We start from the raw sequence: 15,116 nt of genomic DNA, 5'->3' as shown, positions 1-15,116 counted from the left end.
TACAGGTATAACTATGTGTTCCAGTGTTCCATTACAACCCCATACCAAGAGCCGCACTTGTCACTGTCAGTATTGTCATGCTTAGATAGACAGACTTTGATCATCTTTATGACCATGGGTCACTGGAACTGGCCATACATTCAGAAATTATGGGCAGCTAGACTTCCCTTATTGCAGGCAATATGGTTAACAGCATATCCCCTCCGTGCTACATCCAAATGTGAACCTCGGCAGGACTTGCTCACTTAAAATAAGTGCAAAATGTATAGTGTTATTGCAACCCAATGTTTTTAGGTCAGTTTGCTTTTTGAAGAGTATATGCCCAATTCTAAAAGATAAAAAAGTAAATGAACCTGTAATTTTCTATAATGTTCTTTGCTTCCTCTAGTACTTTCGGCCCAAGTAGAACATTGCGAGGATCTGTCACCATGAAGAAATGCCGGGCTCTTCCTTCAAAAGTACTCTGGTCCCATCGTGGTTCCTTAATTTTGATATTGAAAGGGAGGTCTTCAGGCATTGTCTGGAACAAAGAAGAAGACTAATAAGAAACATGTCAAGTGAATTCATTCTCAGGTTGTGGTAATGTAATTACCAGGTAGCTACGAGGTCAAGACTGCTATTTGTGCTGACTTCTCGAATAAAACTTCCGAGCTTACTTAGTAAGGAAATGTACAACATTTCCTAGCCCACAGCAATTCAGAGTTTATCATTCAATGTCTCAACTCCAGAAATGGAAATATGAATGACTGGTTGATATACGTTCCTGCTCCTTGCACTGCTTTACCAAATACCCTGTTGAGGTTTGCGCATATGGTAATGCTTGTGCAACCATACATTAGCAACTTCCTGGCTATTAACGTAAATACATAAAACCGGTGTTTTTAGCTGTTCGCATCAGTTTTACTTTTACTGGTTTAAAATTGCTGACAGGTTCACTTTAAGCAGGACAAGCAAGCTGAGCAAAATTATGCTTCTTTTCAAGACCATTTATGGCGATGACTAAGGTTTAAATGCCAAACTCTATAGGTAGGGGTAGAATTGGGTATAGGTATATGGGATCCAAATACATTTGCTGTTAGTGCCCTATAGAACCAAACCCCCTAATCTGGCATTAAGATCTGCTGGCCTTCAGTGCTAGAGGCGTCCCATTTAAAGACTGCCCTGTATATCAGTTCCATCATTAAAATCTTCTTGCCCACATTAAAGCTGTAGTGGCCTCATACTCTCCAAAGCACCATATAAACTGCAGCCTTTTGCTTTTTCTACAGAGAAAGAACTATCTGATACTCCTACACACATAGCTAAGCTCCTCATTTTTTCCAGACCTATACAGTGCGCCAAAACTAGTTTGTTGAAAGCATGCCCAGATCATTTTACAAAGACTTTCCATTCCAAGACTTTTTATCCCACAAATAAAATCAATTTCAGTTTTCCCAGAACTGTGGCCTCAGTAACCCGTTTGCTGCTGAAAAGTCTAGGTAAAGCACAATTGCAACCTCAGATATCTATTAGTCATAAATGAATATGGTTTATAACCATTATATGAGTTGATCATTTTTCTCATGATCATGGTCACATTCCTCCTTGCCAACTAGTTAAAAAAAAGTTCTCCTCTTATAGATGGCAGTTATTTAAATAAGGCATGGGAAACCTGCACATGTTTGGTAGCATCCAAAGTAGGCTCCTTCCTACCTGCAGTGACCCAAATTCCTAAGGTTTGCCCAAGATAACATAGCATGTATGCAGAGAACTGCAAATAATGTCTGCTGTGTTCCAAGATTAGTAGACATGTGACATGCTTCTGTGCAACTTATTACCAGTGTATGGGGTGTAAAAAATGTTGCTGGCCAGTCATGTACAATTCATCAGTCCTACAAGCCTGCAGTATCATTAATGGGGTCCAGTGGTGGTGCGTCCATTAAGGGCACATGGGCGCCGCCTTCTCTCTCACGCCACCCCCCTATATGTAAAATGGATAGATTCGTGCATTGCATGAATCTATCCATGGCTGCTGTAGCCACCCCCTATTCAGGAGTCCGGCCCCTTTTCAGATGCTGGGCACCTGAATTTCCACGTCGGGAGTGTTTTTTTTTAAACTCCAGATTAGAGCCATAGGCTCTAATGGGCATCAAAAAAGGTGGACTCGAAGCACAGAGCATTGCGCTCGGAGTCCACCCAAGTGTGTTAGAAAAGCAAATGAATATTTAAACTGCCAATCAGGAAGCGTGGGTCTAATACCTGTCACCTGATTGGCTGAAGGTAAAGGCATCCCTATTGGTTGCCTAGCGGAACAGAAGAAGAATCGCACAGGAACCATGGAGGATGCAGGAGCCATTGCCTGTCCCACAGCTCTCCGCCATCACCCGCTGCCTTACCTGCCACCAGGATGGGGTAAGTGCCGGTCAGATGGCGCGCGGGGGGTCACAGTGGCTGCATATGATGGGCACAGAGGCTGCATTTGATGGGCACAGAGGCTGCATATGATGGCCACAGATGCTGCATATAATGGGCACAGTGGCTGCATTTTATGGGCACAGTGGCTGCAATTGATGTTTTTTTTTCATAATTTTTCAGTTTGCTTGCACCCCCCTCAAAAATTTTGAGCACCAGCCGCCACTGGTCAGGGCCAGTAACCTCCACCTACTTGGACAGTGAGCAGTGTACAGGGTGGAAGTCAGCAGTGTATGGGGGTGCTAAGGAGTGTATTTTGTATGTTGACCATTTTATTGTATAGAAGGCAATGAGAAATATGTGGGGGACAGTAAACCATTTACAAAGATCGATAAACTGTGTATGGGGGTGGAAAAAGTTTACGGGGGGGTAGCAAACAGCGTTCGGTGTCAGGGAGCAGTGTATGGGTGCAACCAGATCCCAGCTCAGAGAACCATAGCTATTAACAGAAGGGTGGGGTTGGGACTCAATGGGGGAAACAGGGGCAGAGAGGTGGGGAGAGGTAAAACCCAAGGAATCCAAAGTCTGATAATGGATTCTGTCTATGCCCCAGGCTCAGCTTGTTGGGCTCCCCTGCTGGGGGCACGGGGAGCCTTCCCAGCTGGAAAAACAAAGATTACTGCTAGAGGTTTTAGCCAACGGCAGTAATCGCAGAAATCTGACAGGCTGGTTGTACTAAAGTCAATTAATGGAACAAGTCTGCCTATGAGTGAATCAAATCTTGGCCAGTCCCTGCTGAACTGGCTAAAATTTGATCCATCTATGGCTGGCTTTAGACCCATACTTGATGGAGGATCATGAGATAATAAAATGCAGCATTGTATTTACAATTGTTCTTACTGCTCAGAATTTTTTTAAAGCAAGAAACACTATTCTTGAGTCAGGGCACCTAAGTGGTATACCTAAGCTTGTAACTCATGACATTGTCCCTGAGGACCACAGTACACAGAACCCCATCTTCGTATTACAATTATTTTATCCTAAAATACGTATTTCTTACACTTTTACCTGATCTTCAGGGATAACATTTTTGGATACTTTGTTTGATGTAATATCTGATATCTGGATAGCTGCTGTAAATCACTGTAGTGGTCCTTGCCATATCCAGCAATCTTCCAGGTTGTGTGCGAGTGGCTTCCTCTCTGCACACTAACCGGGGGGGGTGGGGAGTTGATTGTTCAGCACCTCTGCCATGCATAAATTGCCACAAGCCATTTGGACTAGGTGAAGAGGAGGAGCTGTAAAGTCACAATCTACCCTTATCCAATCAGAAAACAGCTTGTATTTATTGAAAAAATTGGCATCAGTTCCAAGTGGCCAAACCTCTGTGGTCAGCGTGCAGAGGCGAAGCCGCTCGCACAGAACCCCCGAAGATCTCAGCTAATAATGTACAATTGTGCTCATAAGTTTACATACCCTGGCAGAACATATGATTTCTTGGCCATTTTTCGGAGAATATGAATGATAACACAAAAACTTTTCTTTCACTCATGGTTAGTGTTTGGCTGAAGCCGTTTATTAAATCAACTGTATTTACTCTTTTTAAATCATAATGACAACAGAAACTACCCAAATTACCCTCATCAAAAGTTTACATACCCCAGTTCTTAATACTGTGTATTTCCCCCTTTAACTTCAAAGACAGCTTGAAGTCTTTTGTGGTATTTGTGGATGAGGCTCTTTATCTTCTCAGATGGTAAAGCTGCCCATTCCTCTTGGCAAAAAGGCTCCAGGTCCGTGAAATTCTTGGACTGTCTTGCATGAACTGCACGTTTGAGATCTCCCCAGAGTGGCTCAATGACAGTGAGGTCAGGAGACTGAGATGGCCACTCCAGGACCTTCACTTTATTCTGCTGTAGCCAATGACAGGTCGACCTGGCCTTGTGTTTTGGATTATTGTTATGTTGGAATGTCCAAGTAAGTCCCATGCACAGCTTCCTGGCTGATGAATGCATATGTTCCTCCAGTATTTTTCGATAACATGCTGCATTCATCTACCATCAATTTTCACCAAATTTCCTGTGCCTTTGTAGCTCACACATCCCCAAAACATCAGCAATCCACCTCTGTGTTTCACAGTAGGAATGGTGTACCTATCATCATAGGCCTTATTGACTCCTCTCCAAATGTAGCGTTTATAGTTGTGGTCAAAAAGTTCAATTTTGGTCTCATCACTCCAAATGACTTTGTGCCAGAAGGTTTGAGGCTTGTCTCTGTGTTGTTTGGAGTATTGTAAGCGGGATACTTTGTGGCATTTGCGTAGTAATGGCTTTCTTCTGGCGATTCGACCATGCAGCCCATCTTTCTTCAAGTGCCTCCTTATTGTGTATCTTGAAACAGCCACACCACATGTTTTCAGGGAGTCCTGTATATTAGTGGTCATCAACCCTGTCCTCGGGGCCCACTAACAGGCCAGGTTTGCAAGATAACTAAAATACATCACAGGTGATATAATTTGCTACTCAGTGATTGCAGTATTCTAGTCTGCATCTCTTCAAGGTAATACATAAAACCTGGCCTGTTAATGGGCACTGAGGACAGGGTTGATGACCACTGCTGTTAGTTATTTGTGGGTTTCTCTTCTCATCCCTAACAATTTTCCTGGCAGTTGTGGCTGAAATTTTAGTTGGTCTACCTGACCGTGGTTTGGTTTCAACAGAACTCCTCATTTTCTACTTCTTAAATAGAGTTTGAACACTGCTGATTGGCATTCTCAATTCCTTGGATATCTTTTTATATTCCTTTCCTGTTTTATACAGTTCAACTACCTTTTCCTGCAGATACTTGACAATTCTTTTGCTTTCCCCATGACACAGAATCCAGAAACGTCAGTGCAGCACTGGATGAAAGATGCAAGGGTCTGTCAGGAGTCCAGAAACTCATTGACCTTTTATACACACACACTAATTACAAGCAAACAGATCACTGGTGAGGATGGCTACCTTTATTAGCCATTCAAACCCTGTTGTGTCAACTTGTGTGCATGTTATCAGGCCAAAATCACCAGGGTATGTAAACTTTTGATCAGGGTCATTTGGGTACTTTCTGTGACTATTATTTAAAAAGAGTAAACACAGTTGATTGATAATAAAAGGCTTCAGCCAAACACTAACCAAGAGTGAAAAAAAGTTTTCGTGTTATTCATATTCTCTGAAAAATGGCCAAGAAATCATAAATTCTTCCAAAGTATTTAAACGTATGAGCACAACTGTATGTAGTGCTGTCTACAATAAAGTTTAAAGTAATTTTATAGCATCTGCAGCAGCCCTCCAGATATCAGATATGGATACGTACAGTACATTGAGTCAAGCTGCTCCTGCTCCGGTTCTATGCGAGCGCCGCCTCACTACACACTGACCACAGGGGGTTGCTTGCTTGGCACCATCATCACCATGCTTTTTGATGTCACCGCCCCTCCTCCCCATCTCATCCAATCAAAGAATGCCTTGTATTTATTTAAAAAACAACCCAAGCAGGACCAGAAAGGGGCTATTACTGTAGTAGCACTGACTACTACAGCAATTTTTAGCTTCTCTAGCTACCCATCAGGTATGATGAATGCATATGTGCTAAGCTGGATCAATGGAAATATGCAATACAAATAATTACTAGAGTTCAGTTTTAAATTTATTGGCATCTAAAAAAAATATAAGCTCTCCAAAATCTCAAACAGTCCCTGCATAGAAAAGGACGGTAAGCATCTATGTCATATAATTGCAACCAAATCTATTGTGTCGCTTTGTGATCAATATGTGTTCTGTTTCCATGACAACTGTAAAATAGAGCCTGAGCTTCCCGGCTCTCCCAAGGAGGGTGGTGTCAGGTTTAGTAACAGGAAAAATTCCTTTGTTTGAACATGATCCAATTATGAAGAACATTGCAAAACAGTCGTCCTGTATAAGGAAATGTTTAGTACAAAGTATAAGTATTGCTTCCTGTAGAATACACAGGCTTATAATAACAGCAGCTAAATAATAAATACGACTTTACATATAACATACATGAAACCTTTGTAGACTCATCTGTGAGCGGTGCATGGGCAAGGAGCCGTTAACATCCTATTGAGCAGAATTTGTATGAATAACTTGGTTTTTTTTTGTTTTTTTTTTCATTTGGAGAATTTCAGTTCCCCATGCCAAGACCCCACCCTAACTGCCAGTACACTAGAATGTGGAAATATTCTTCTGCTTGCAAATGCCTCCAAAAACAGACTTTTGCTCTGTTGTTGAACCAATCTTATAATATATCGGCATTTGCATTCCTGTATGTACATGCGGGGTAGAATGTAATGCAATCAATGGTATTGATGACAGTGTGTTATTTTTATTTTATTTTTTTATCTTAGTTAGGAAAACTCACATCTAAAATAAATGCATGTATATAAACCATCTAGCAGCAGCCGCAGCACTGCGTTAGCCACCAGCAAAAGCAGAAGTTTGTATTAAAGCTGAATACACATTATATGAATGTCACATGTCTGCCAACTCCCATCTGATATCCTTCCATTGAGAGATCAAAGGAGGCAAGAGGAAACTGTTGGCCGGACAGCAACTGCATCCAATCAGTTGCAGCCGCTGACCAGTTATCTTATCAGCCAGCGGGGCTGACTGTCAACATGCAATACCTGCAGCAGGAGAATCGTCCATCTGTGCTGTAAAGTGTGGATAGGAAAATCTGAACGATTATGTTTATTCAGTCTGCAGGCTGGACGAAAATAATCTACTATATGTGTAAACCCAGCTTTGAGTGATACCTTTGTAAACATAATATGGAATTAAACTCCTCTATTTTTTTATTATTATTTAGAGCTTTATGCCATAATGTTCTAGTATGCAGGGTGTATCAACACATTATGACAGACTTATCCATCAATAAATGCGCTCCAGTGCTGCACTGTCAGCCCCTTCACTGTCACAGGCCATTATATCTTTTGCTAAGCTTTCTGGGTTCAGTCTGTTTAGTTGTTTGAATGGCTGGGCTATGATGATGTCACAGGAGTCACATCATCATGGCGCATAACGGTGCTGCAAATATATGCTAAGCTGCGCATGCTCGGCTCAGTGTACATTGCTGCTGACAGGCACAGAGAAGCATTTATGGCAGAAGAGACTAATAGGGTCTCTTCTGACATAAAAAAAACCCTACCTGTCAGCATTTTTTTTTTTTTTAGTTAAATTCCATTTTAAAAGATTGCAGTGCAAGCTTATAAGACACATTGGCTTCCTCTGCCTCAAAAGTTTGTACTACAATCTTTTTAGTAAAGTATTATGTTATACCCCCAAAGCCAAACTTCTACTATAAACCATCTATAATGTGTCACTATTGAACGACGTTGTATTCAGTTGGCTTGCAGCACTCCTCAAAATGCGTAACAATATTGTGTGATGCATGTAAAGCTAATTCCACATTCTATGCTATTTTGTTGCATTCTCAATTGCATCGCCTGCTAGACTATCATAAAATTCCTATATACTGAAAAGGTGCCTCTGGGCTAAAGGCAAAATGTTTTTCTTACATTAAAGCAGCTGTAAAGTTTTTTTTTTTATTATTAAAATAATAAACATGTTATAAATGGTATTGCACAGAGCAGCTCGGAGCCTCCATTTCTGGGGTTCCCTGCTGGGTCTCTTGGCTCCTTCTCTTCTCTGCGCCACCATAGGAAGCATCTCGCTATGGGAGGCAAACCTGCAGGCGTGCTCCCAAGCTGGCCTCCCTGCGCCCTCCTCAAAGGATTTGATTGACAGCAGAGGGAGCCAATAGCTCCCGCTACTGTCTCTGAGCCTGTGAGGAAAGAGAGAGACCAGCGCAGTTGCAGATGGGCACAGTGCTGGATCAAGATAGGATTCAGATAGTGGTAGCCCATCTATTAGGGGCGTGGAGGCCTAGCCCCCCAAATCCATGCGCCTGGCCCCTAATCTACATGCAGGGCGCCTGGACGCATGGATTCCAAAGGGATTTTTTTTTTGAAGCACATGATTAGAGCCAGAGGCGCTAATTGGCTTCAAAAAGGGGTGGTCTGACTGACACGCTGCACCACCGATCGCAACGCTGCGTGCCCCCTGTGGGAACACCCCGGCTTTTATCCTGAAAGACGTCATATGACGTCCATTCAGGATAACGGAACCACCGCCCGGCTGTCATTTTGCTATAGGCGGGGCCGGAAGTGGTTAAAGTAAAAATGTCTGTTTTTAGAACCACTTTATTGCATTCTCTGCCTTACGGTAAAAAAACCTTTCAATAATAGATCCCCCTTCAAGCACTCAACTGAGTCTTCTAAATCCAGCGCTTTCCTGTCTACACTAGGTCTACTCCCCTGTCCTTTATTACCCGGAGACTCTGACAGCAGTGGGAGCCATTGGCTCCACAGCCCGGGTCAGAAGCATACCTGCAGAAGTCCCCCCATAGCAAGCGACTTGCTATGGGGGCACTCAGAGAGATGGCGGAACAGAGAGCTCTGGCAGGGGGGAACCTAGAAGAGGAGATTTGGGGCTGCTCTGTGCAAAACCATTGCACAGAGCAGGTAAGTATAAACCTTCTTTTTTATTATAATTTAAAAAAATAAAGGTTTATACTTACTTTAATTCCACCTTTCTTACCATGTTACAATCATATATTACTAAGCCTGGTGGTTGTAGTTATCAATTGAACCCAGTACAGTCATCACGACATTTCCTCCAGCCCTGTAACCATATGTCTGTCTGTACATCGGCATGGACCAACGTCTGCAGGATGCAGGCTTCTTTGAAAAAAAATAATAAATACATTTTTTTTTTTTTTTTGCAAATATGAGCACATTTATTATTTTTGGGGGGCAAAAAGTGGAATTAGCCTACACATTCCTTTTATAATCTTCAGATCTGTTCAGCAAACTATGGGGTTGATTTACTAAAACTGGAGCACTCAGAATATGGTGCAGCTATGCATGGTAGACAGTCAGCTTCTAACTTCAGTTTTCGATTAAGCTTTAGCAATAAAACCTGGAAGCTGATTGGTTACTATGCAAAGCTGCACCAGATTTTTCACTCTCCAGGTTTAGTAAATCAACCCCTATGTCCCATCATGTGGTACAAGCGTTATGTCAGCTGATCCCCAACTGTCTGAATATTCACGCCTTGGGCGACTAAGCACTGTGTAATCCCTTTTACTAAGACCAGCCCAAGGAATTAAAACACTGGAAGGGGGGAAAAAAAAGGATAACGGTGGTCTTCCAAATATAGAACAATTAAAAGCCTAGGTCATTATCATAGACTTATTACTTACTCCCTCTCCTGCGTTACTTGTGCTTTAACCCCATCAGTGCTGTACTCAAGCAGGAATATATCACAACAGACAAGTCTAATATACATGACTGCAAAAAACTGGAGTGCGGTGCATAGAGTCAGGCACAAACCAGCCATTGTATAGAATTATAGAGGAAACACTTACGCTTCTCTACGTCCTTGCTCAGAAGTCAAATGCTACACCGCGTCCAGTGACAGCAGTGACCTCTCAATGACATCACCGACTTGTACTGTACATGGAGGGGAGGACAACCTAACATGCAAAGCCGCCCTGCCTTTCTGACAGCCAATGCATTAGTAATAAAGCAGAGATAAACAGAAGGATTGCCTGTGACTGGCTGAACCAGTTTGCTGTCAGTGGGAACCACACTGGAGTCAGTGGGAGTGGGGAACAGAGCACATGGGTTGGCTGTCTAAGAATAACTGGCTCATATGGGGGGAGGAAGGGAGGGAGGGAGGCTGGCTGGGACCAGCTGCTGCCTGATGGCACATACAGAGCTCTGCGAATCACGTGAAAGATGCAGAATATCTTCTTTCAATGCAGATTATTGTTGGGCGGCGATATGAGTTTAAGTGGAAGAAGCGTACACGCCTGTCGCTTAAAGGAATCCTGTAGTCAGAGAAATGAAAGACTATTTGTAGCTCCTTGCTGCAGGCTTTGAGGACTCTGTGCACCCAGGGCTACAGGAAACACAATGGATCTGTGACAGTTATTTAAAGCCTAAGCTACATTCAAGGTGCATCAGGACAAAAGGTGTTCAATGTCTTAGACACGCTTACAGCTAGCAAATTAAAATAAGCGTTTTCGCATAACACACATAAGGCAGCCCATTGATTTCACTGGACTTCTGCACGCTTGGGTGTATTTTGTGCACAGCAAAATGCATGTTTGCTTGCCGCATTTGGGGTGTCATTGATTAATGGAACCACGTGCGCATGTTTTTCATGCGTTTCGGGAATGCGTGCAGAACTTCAACTGTCTGCGCTCAATCCAGGAAAGCGCAGCTGTAGGGCGAGCTTCAGATCTTTGTGTGTCGGGAAGGTGCGCACAATTGCACGTTTTCCAAACACACAAAGAAACGTGCTGCCCTTTAGCAGACGTGCGATGGTATCATTAATTTGTTAGGGCTGGTTCACATCACAAAAATGCACTCCAGGTCCACATGCGTGTTTTTGATGCATTCCAGGTGCTTTTTTTCTTCTTTTTTTCCTGTTTTTTTCCCCACTATCCAAGGTCAAGTGCGTTCTTGATGCGTTACAATTCATTCCAGTGCGTTTTGATGTGTTCCAATGCATTCCAGTGCGTTTTTTATGCATTTTACTGCGTTCCAGTACAGTCCAGTGCAGGAAAAATGTAGCATGTTCTACTTTTTTTTTCTGGAACTAAAAAGCACTAGAACTGACCAAACTGGTATGAACTATGCCATTGTAAACCATATAAACTACTTTCCACTGCGTTTTTGATGCAGAGCAAAAATACACTGGACTGCATGTGGTGTGAACTGGCCCTTAAAGGGGTTGTAAACCTTCGTGTTTTTTCACCTTAATGCATCCTATGAATTAAGGTGAAAAACTGCTTGTCAGTGACCAGCCCCCCCCCCGTTTTACTTACCTGAACTTTCGAACTTGACCCGGTGGGGACGCGCTGTATCTCTGCCCGGGGTTCTCAGCTCTTGATTGGATAGATTGATAGCAGCGCAGCCATTGGCTCCAGCTGCTGTCAATCAAATCCAATGACACGAGTGCCGGGGGCGGGGCCAAGTCCTACATTCGGCTTCTATGTACGCAAATGCTGGACTCGGGAGCTCGCCCGCAAGGTAAGCCCACTCGGGGAAGCACTTCTCCTAGGGGGTTATCAGATGTGGGGAGGAGCCGCCGGGGGACTACAGAAGAGGAGGTTCGGGGCCACTCTGTGCAAAACAAGCTGCACAGTGGAGGTAAGTATGACATGTTTTTTGTTTTTTTTTAATTTACATTTACAATCACTTTATTGTTAATTGCAAATGTACATTTTCACACACACCAAACTGCATGGTGCTGCACAGTCTTGTAAAAGTTTCCGAGAATTATTTTCCAAGTTTTTCGCGCATAGGTCAGCCCACTGAAATAAATGGGCTGCCCTATACACAATGCACGGAAATACGCCCATTCTTGGTCACACCTGCAGGTCTGAACCAAGCCTTAAGGCTAGTTTATGCTAGCATTGCACTCTGAATAGCAGTCTATGTTCAGACTGCTCTTCAGAGGGAGCAGTTGGGGGGCCAAACAAATGCATGGTTTTACCACCTCCCCCAGCTGCTAGTGTACACAAGGCCTAGGTTTTTTTTTTGTCACGGTTGGACATAGGGCAGTAAAAACAGGCAGCTGGGCAGTTTTTCCACCTCTTAACCGCCCAGCTAAACTCTATCATTGCAGCGGGACAGGGCTACACACATGCTGTGGCAAATTCAACTTGGCTTTTCTTTTTTTTTAACCACTTCAGTCCTGGAAGGATTTGCCCCATTAATGACCAGGCCATTTTTTGCGATACGGCACTGCGCCACTTTAACTGACAATTGCGAGGTCGTGCGACGCTGTACCCAAACAAAATTGATGTCCTTTTTTTTTTTCCCACAAATAGACCTTTCTTTTGGTAGTTTGATCACCTCTGCGGTTTTTATTTTTTGCGCTATAAACAAAGAGCGACAATTTTGAAAAAAAAAAACAATTTTTTAACTTTTTGCTATAATATATATCCAAAAAAGAAATATAAAAAAAACAAATGTATTCATCAGTTTAGGCCGATATATACTGTATATTCTTCTACATATTTTTGGTAAAAAAGAAAAAAAAAAAAAAGCACAATACACGTATATTGATTGGTTTGCACAAAACGTCCCTAAAAAATGGGATAGATTTAGGGACTTTTTATTTTATTTTTTATTGTTTTTACTGGTAATGGCGGTGATCTGCAATTTTTAGCAGGACTGCGACATTGCGGCGGACAAATTTGACCCCAAATGACACTTTTTGGGGACCAGTAGGGGGATGGGCTTACTGGAACATGGCAGAGATCAGTGGGAACAGTAAATCTGACATTTTCCCTGTCAGAATGGGGATCCGCATTGTTTACAAAGGCAGATCTCTATTCTGCCTCTGTACCAGGCGATCGCAGGTCGTTGGCAGACATTGAGTCTGGGGGCAAGCCCGCTATCATGCTTGCGCGAGCCGATATGCTACTACGGCGATTTGCGAAGGAGAGGCAACCTGCCGCCACATAACGACATATCGTTATGCGGCAGGTAGTGGTTAAATAGCAAAGATGTCATTCTTACCTGCTCTGTGCAATGTGTTTGCACAGAGCAGCCCCGATCTTCCTACTCTTCTCCGAGTGCCCCTATAACAAGCCGCATTCTATGGGGGCACTCGTGCAGGCTCAGTTTTTACTCCGGGAGTTCAGCCCTTGTTGATGTTTCCAATGGGAAGTGTTTAAATGCTGCTTGTTGCTTTGAGAGAACTGACACAGTTCTGGAGAAACGGCCTTCTGTTAAGTTCCTTTTGTAGAACCTCTCTCTGAAAACATTCAATCAGATTAGAGGAATTTTCTGTCTTGCCATTATATTTTACTGATTGGATTTATGAAGTGAATGCAGTTGGCTGAGCTGAAAGAAAGCTTAAGCCGCCCTATCTTTATTATGACTGCAACAGATGGGGAAATATTAGTACGGGTACAAAATGAAAAAAAAAAAATCTTCTCATTAACCACTTCAGCCCCGAAAGATATGGCTGCTCAATGACCAGAGCATTTTTTGCGATGCGGAACTGCGTCGATTTAACTGACAATTGCGCGGTTGTGCGACGCTGTACCCAAACAAAATTGACGTCCTTTTTTTCCCACAAACAGAGCATTCTTTTGGTGGTATTTGATCACCTCTGCAGTTTTTATTTTTTGTGCTATAAACAAAAAAAGAGCGACAATTTTGAAAAAAACACAATATTTTGTACTTTTTGCTATAATAAATATCCCCAATTTTTAAATAAAAAGCACATTTTTTCTCAGTTTAGGCCGATATGTATTCTTCTACATATTTTTGGTTAAAAAACAGCAATAAGCGTATATTGATCTGGATCTCCTCTCTTCACAGAACTGTGACGTGTGTACACACACACACATCCCTGTTCTGCCTCTCGTGCCCGCGATCGCTCGTGGCTGGCGGTCGCGACCGCCGATCACGAGCATCGGCACCCCCCACAGTGCAGTGACGCGTGCCTGCTATCCCGCTTAAAGGAGCCAACGTATAGCTACAACGGCTCAAGGGAACGTGCGAACCTGCCGCATTATAATGACGGAGGCTGGTCGGGAAGCGGTTAATAAAATACTTTAAATTCACACCATGTCCTTCATTCCATGAGAAGGAAAGCAGAGAGCTGTGACTGACAGCTGAACGCTCTTGTATTTGTTAATGATTGCTAGGTCACAAAACTGTTTAAAGCACAACATTGAAGAGCTATTGTGAAAGCTTTATAGTCACCTAGAAAAATGTTTGTGAACTCCTTGTCTGTTATTTTCAGCGTTGTGTATTTATTGTTCAAAGGAAACCCGCACAAGAAATGTCCAGAGAGGCTGTCATTGCTGGCGTTCTTCAGATTGTTGTGTTCATCCTCTGGCTTCAATACTTTCTAAGTCACCTGAAAATAATAGGAAGAGAAGGGGTTCTGACCAGGAGATAAATGTCCAGGGGGGCCCAGCTACTTTTTTTAAGCTTCTGCAGAAAAGCAGAGGGATAGTTCAATCGGTCAAAGCTGTGTGCCTGTGTTTCATCAGATTAGGCGACCCGTCAGATTTTGTAATGGAAATGACGTTCTGTCGCGGCCATCTTGCTACACCCCACACTCCTCCACAGTAAGGATACAGTGAGAAGACGGCAAGTGGCCATCTTGTTACACCCACCGGAGTCTTGGATTTCACACTTATTTTGAACAGTAAACTGAGCTCATATAATGAATTTCAGTATTTTGAAATCCGTCTGACTGTTTTGATGTTGAATTTTGAAAGCAATGGTGTTCTGTCAGATTAGCAAACCTGTGAGATCAGCAGGCTTTTGGCTGCTTTTAAAATTCAACATCCAAACAGTCAGACGGATTTCAAAATACTGTATTTCACTATATAAGCTCAGTTTACTGAGTTACTTGTGAAATGCAAGACTCCAGTGGGTGTAACAAGATGGCTGCTGGCCGTCTTCTCACTGTAGCCTTACTGCACACGAGTGCGGGGTATAGCAAGATGGCCGTGATGGAACGTCATTTCCGTTACAAAACATGACAAAACACCTGCCTTTGCCTATCTAATGTGGCAAGCGATGGTAATACAGACGGTGCAAACGTTGTGGCTTTTCTGTGTCTATT

General features: G+C 42.9%; 1 protein-coding gene across 3 annotated transcripts in view; it reads right to left on the bottom strand.

Moving 5' to 3' along the window:
• Nucleotides 1–14,397, bottom strand: part of SFXN3 (sideroflexin 3) — a 55,259-nt gene extending 40,862 nt beyond the window's left edge. The window contains exons 1-2 of one of the 3 annotated variants that reach the window (XM_073596170.1): nt 14,243–14,397; nt 354–520 (exon numbers count right to left, since the gene is read on the bottom strand). In XM_073596170.1, the coding sequence (XP_073452271.1) occupies nt 354–517 (164 nt within the window). In that variant the 5' untranslated portion in view covers nt 518–520; nt 14,243–14,397. Of the gene's footprint in view, nt 1–353; nt 521–6,452; nt 6,564–9,876; nt 10,137–14,242 lie in introns of those variants that run through there. The other 2 variants (XM_073596169.1, XM_073596167.1) reach the window with 2 other exon arrangements.
• Nucleotides 14,398–15,116: the final 719 nt, after the last annotated feature.

Source organism: Aquarana catesbeiana, linkage group LG08, assembly GCF_042186555.1.
Source record: "Aquarana catesbeiana isolate 2022-GZ linkage group LG08, ASM4218655v1, whole genome shotgun sequence".
Classification (NCBI taxonomy): domain Eukaryota; kingdom Metazoa; phylum Chordata; class Amphibia; order Anura; family Ranidae; genus Aquarana; species Aquarana catesbeiana.
This window is presented reverse-complemented; position numbering and strand designations above follow the sequence as displayed.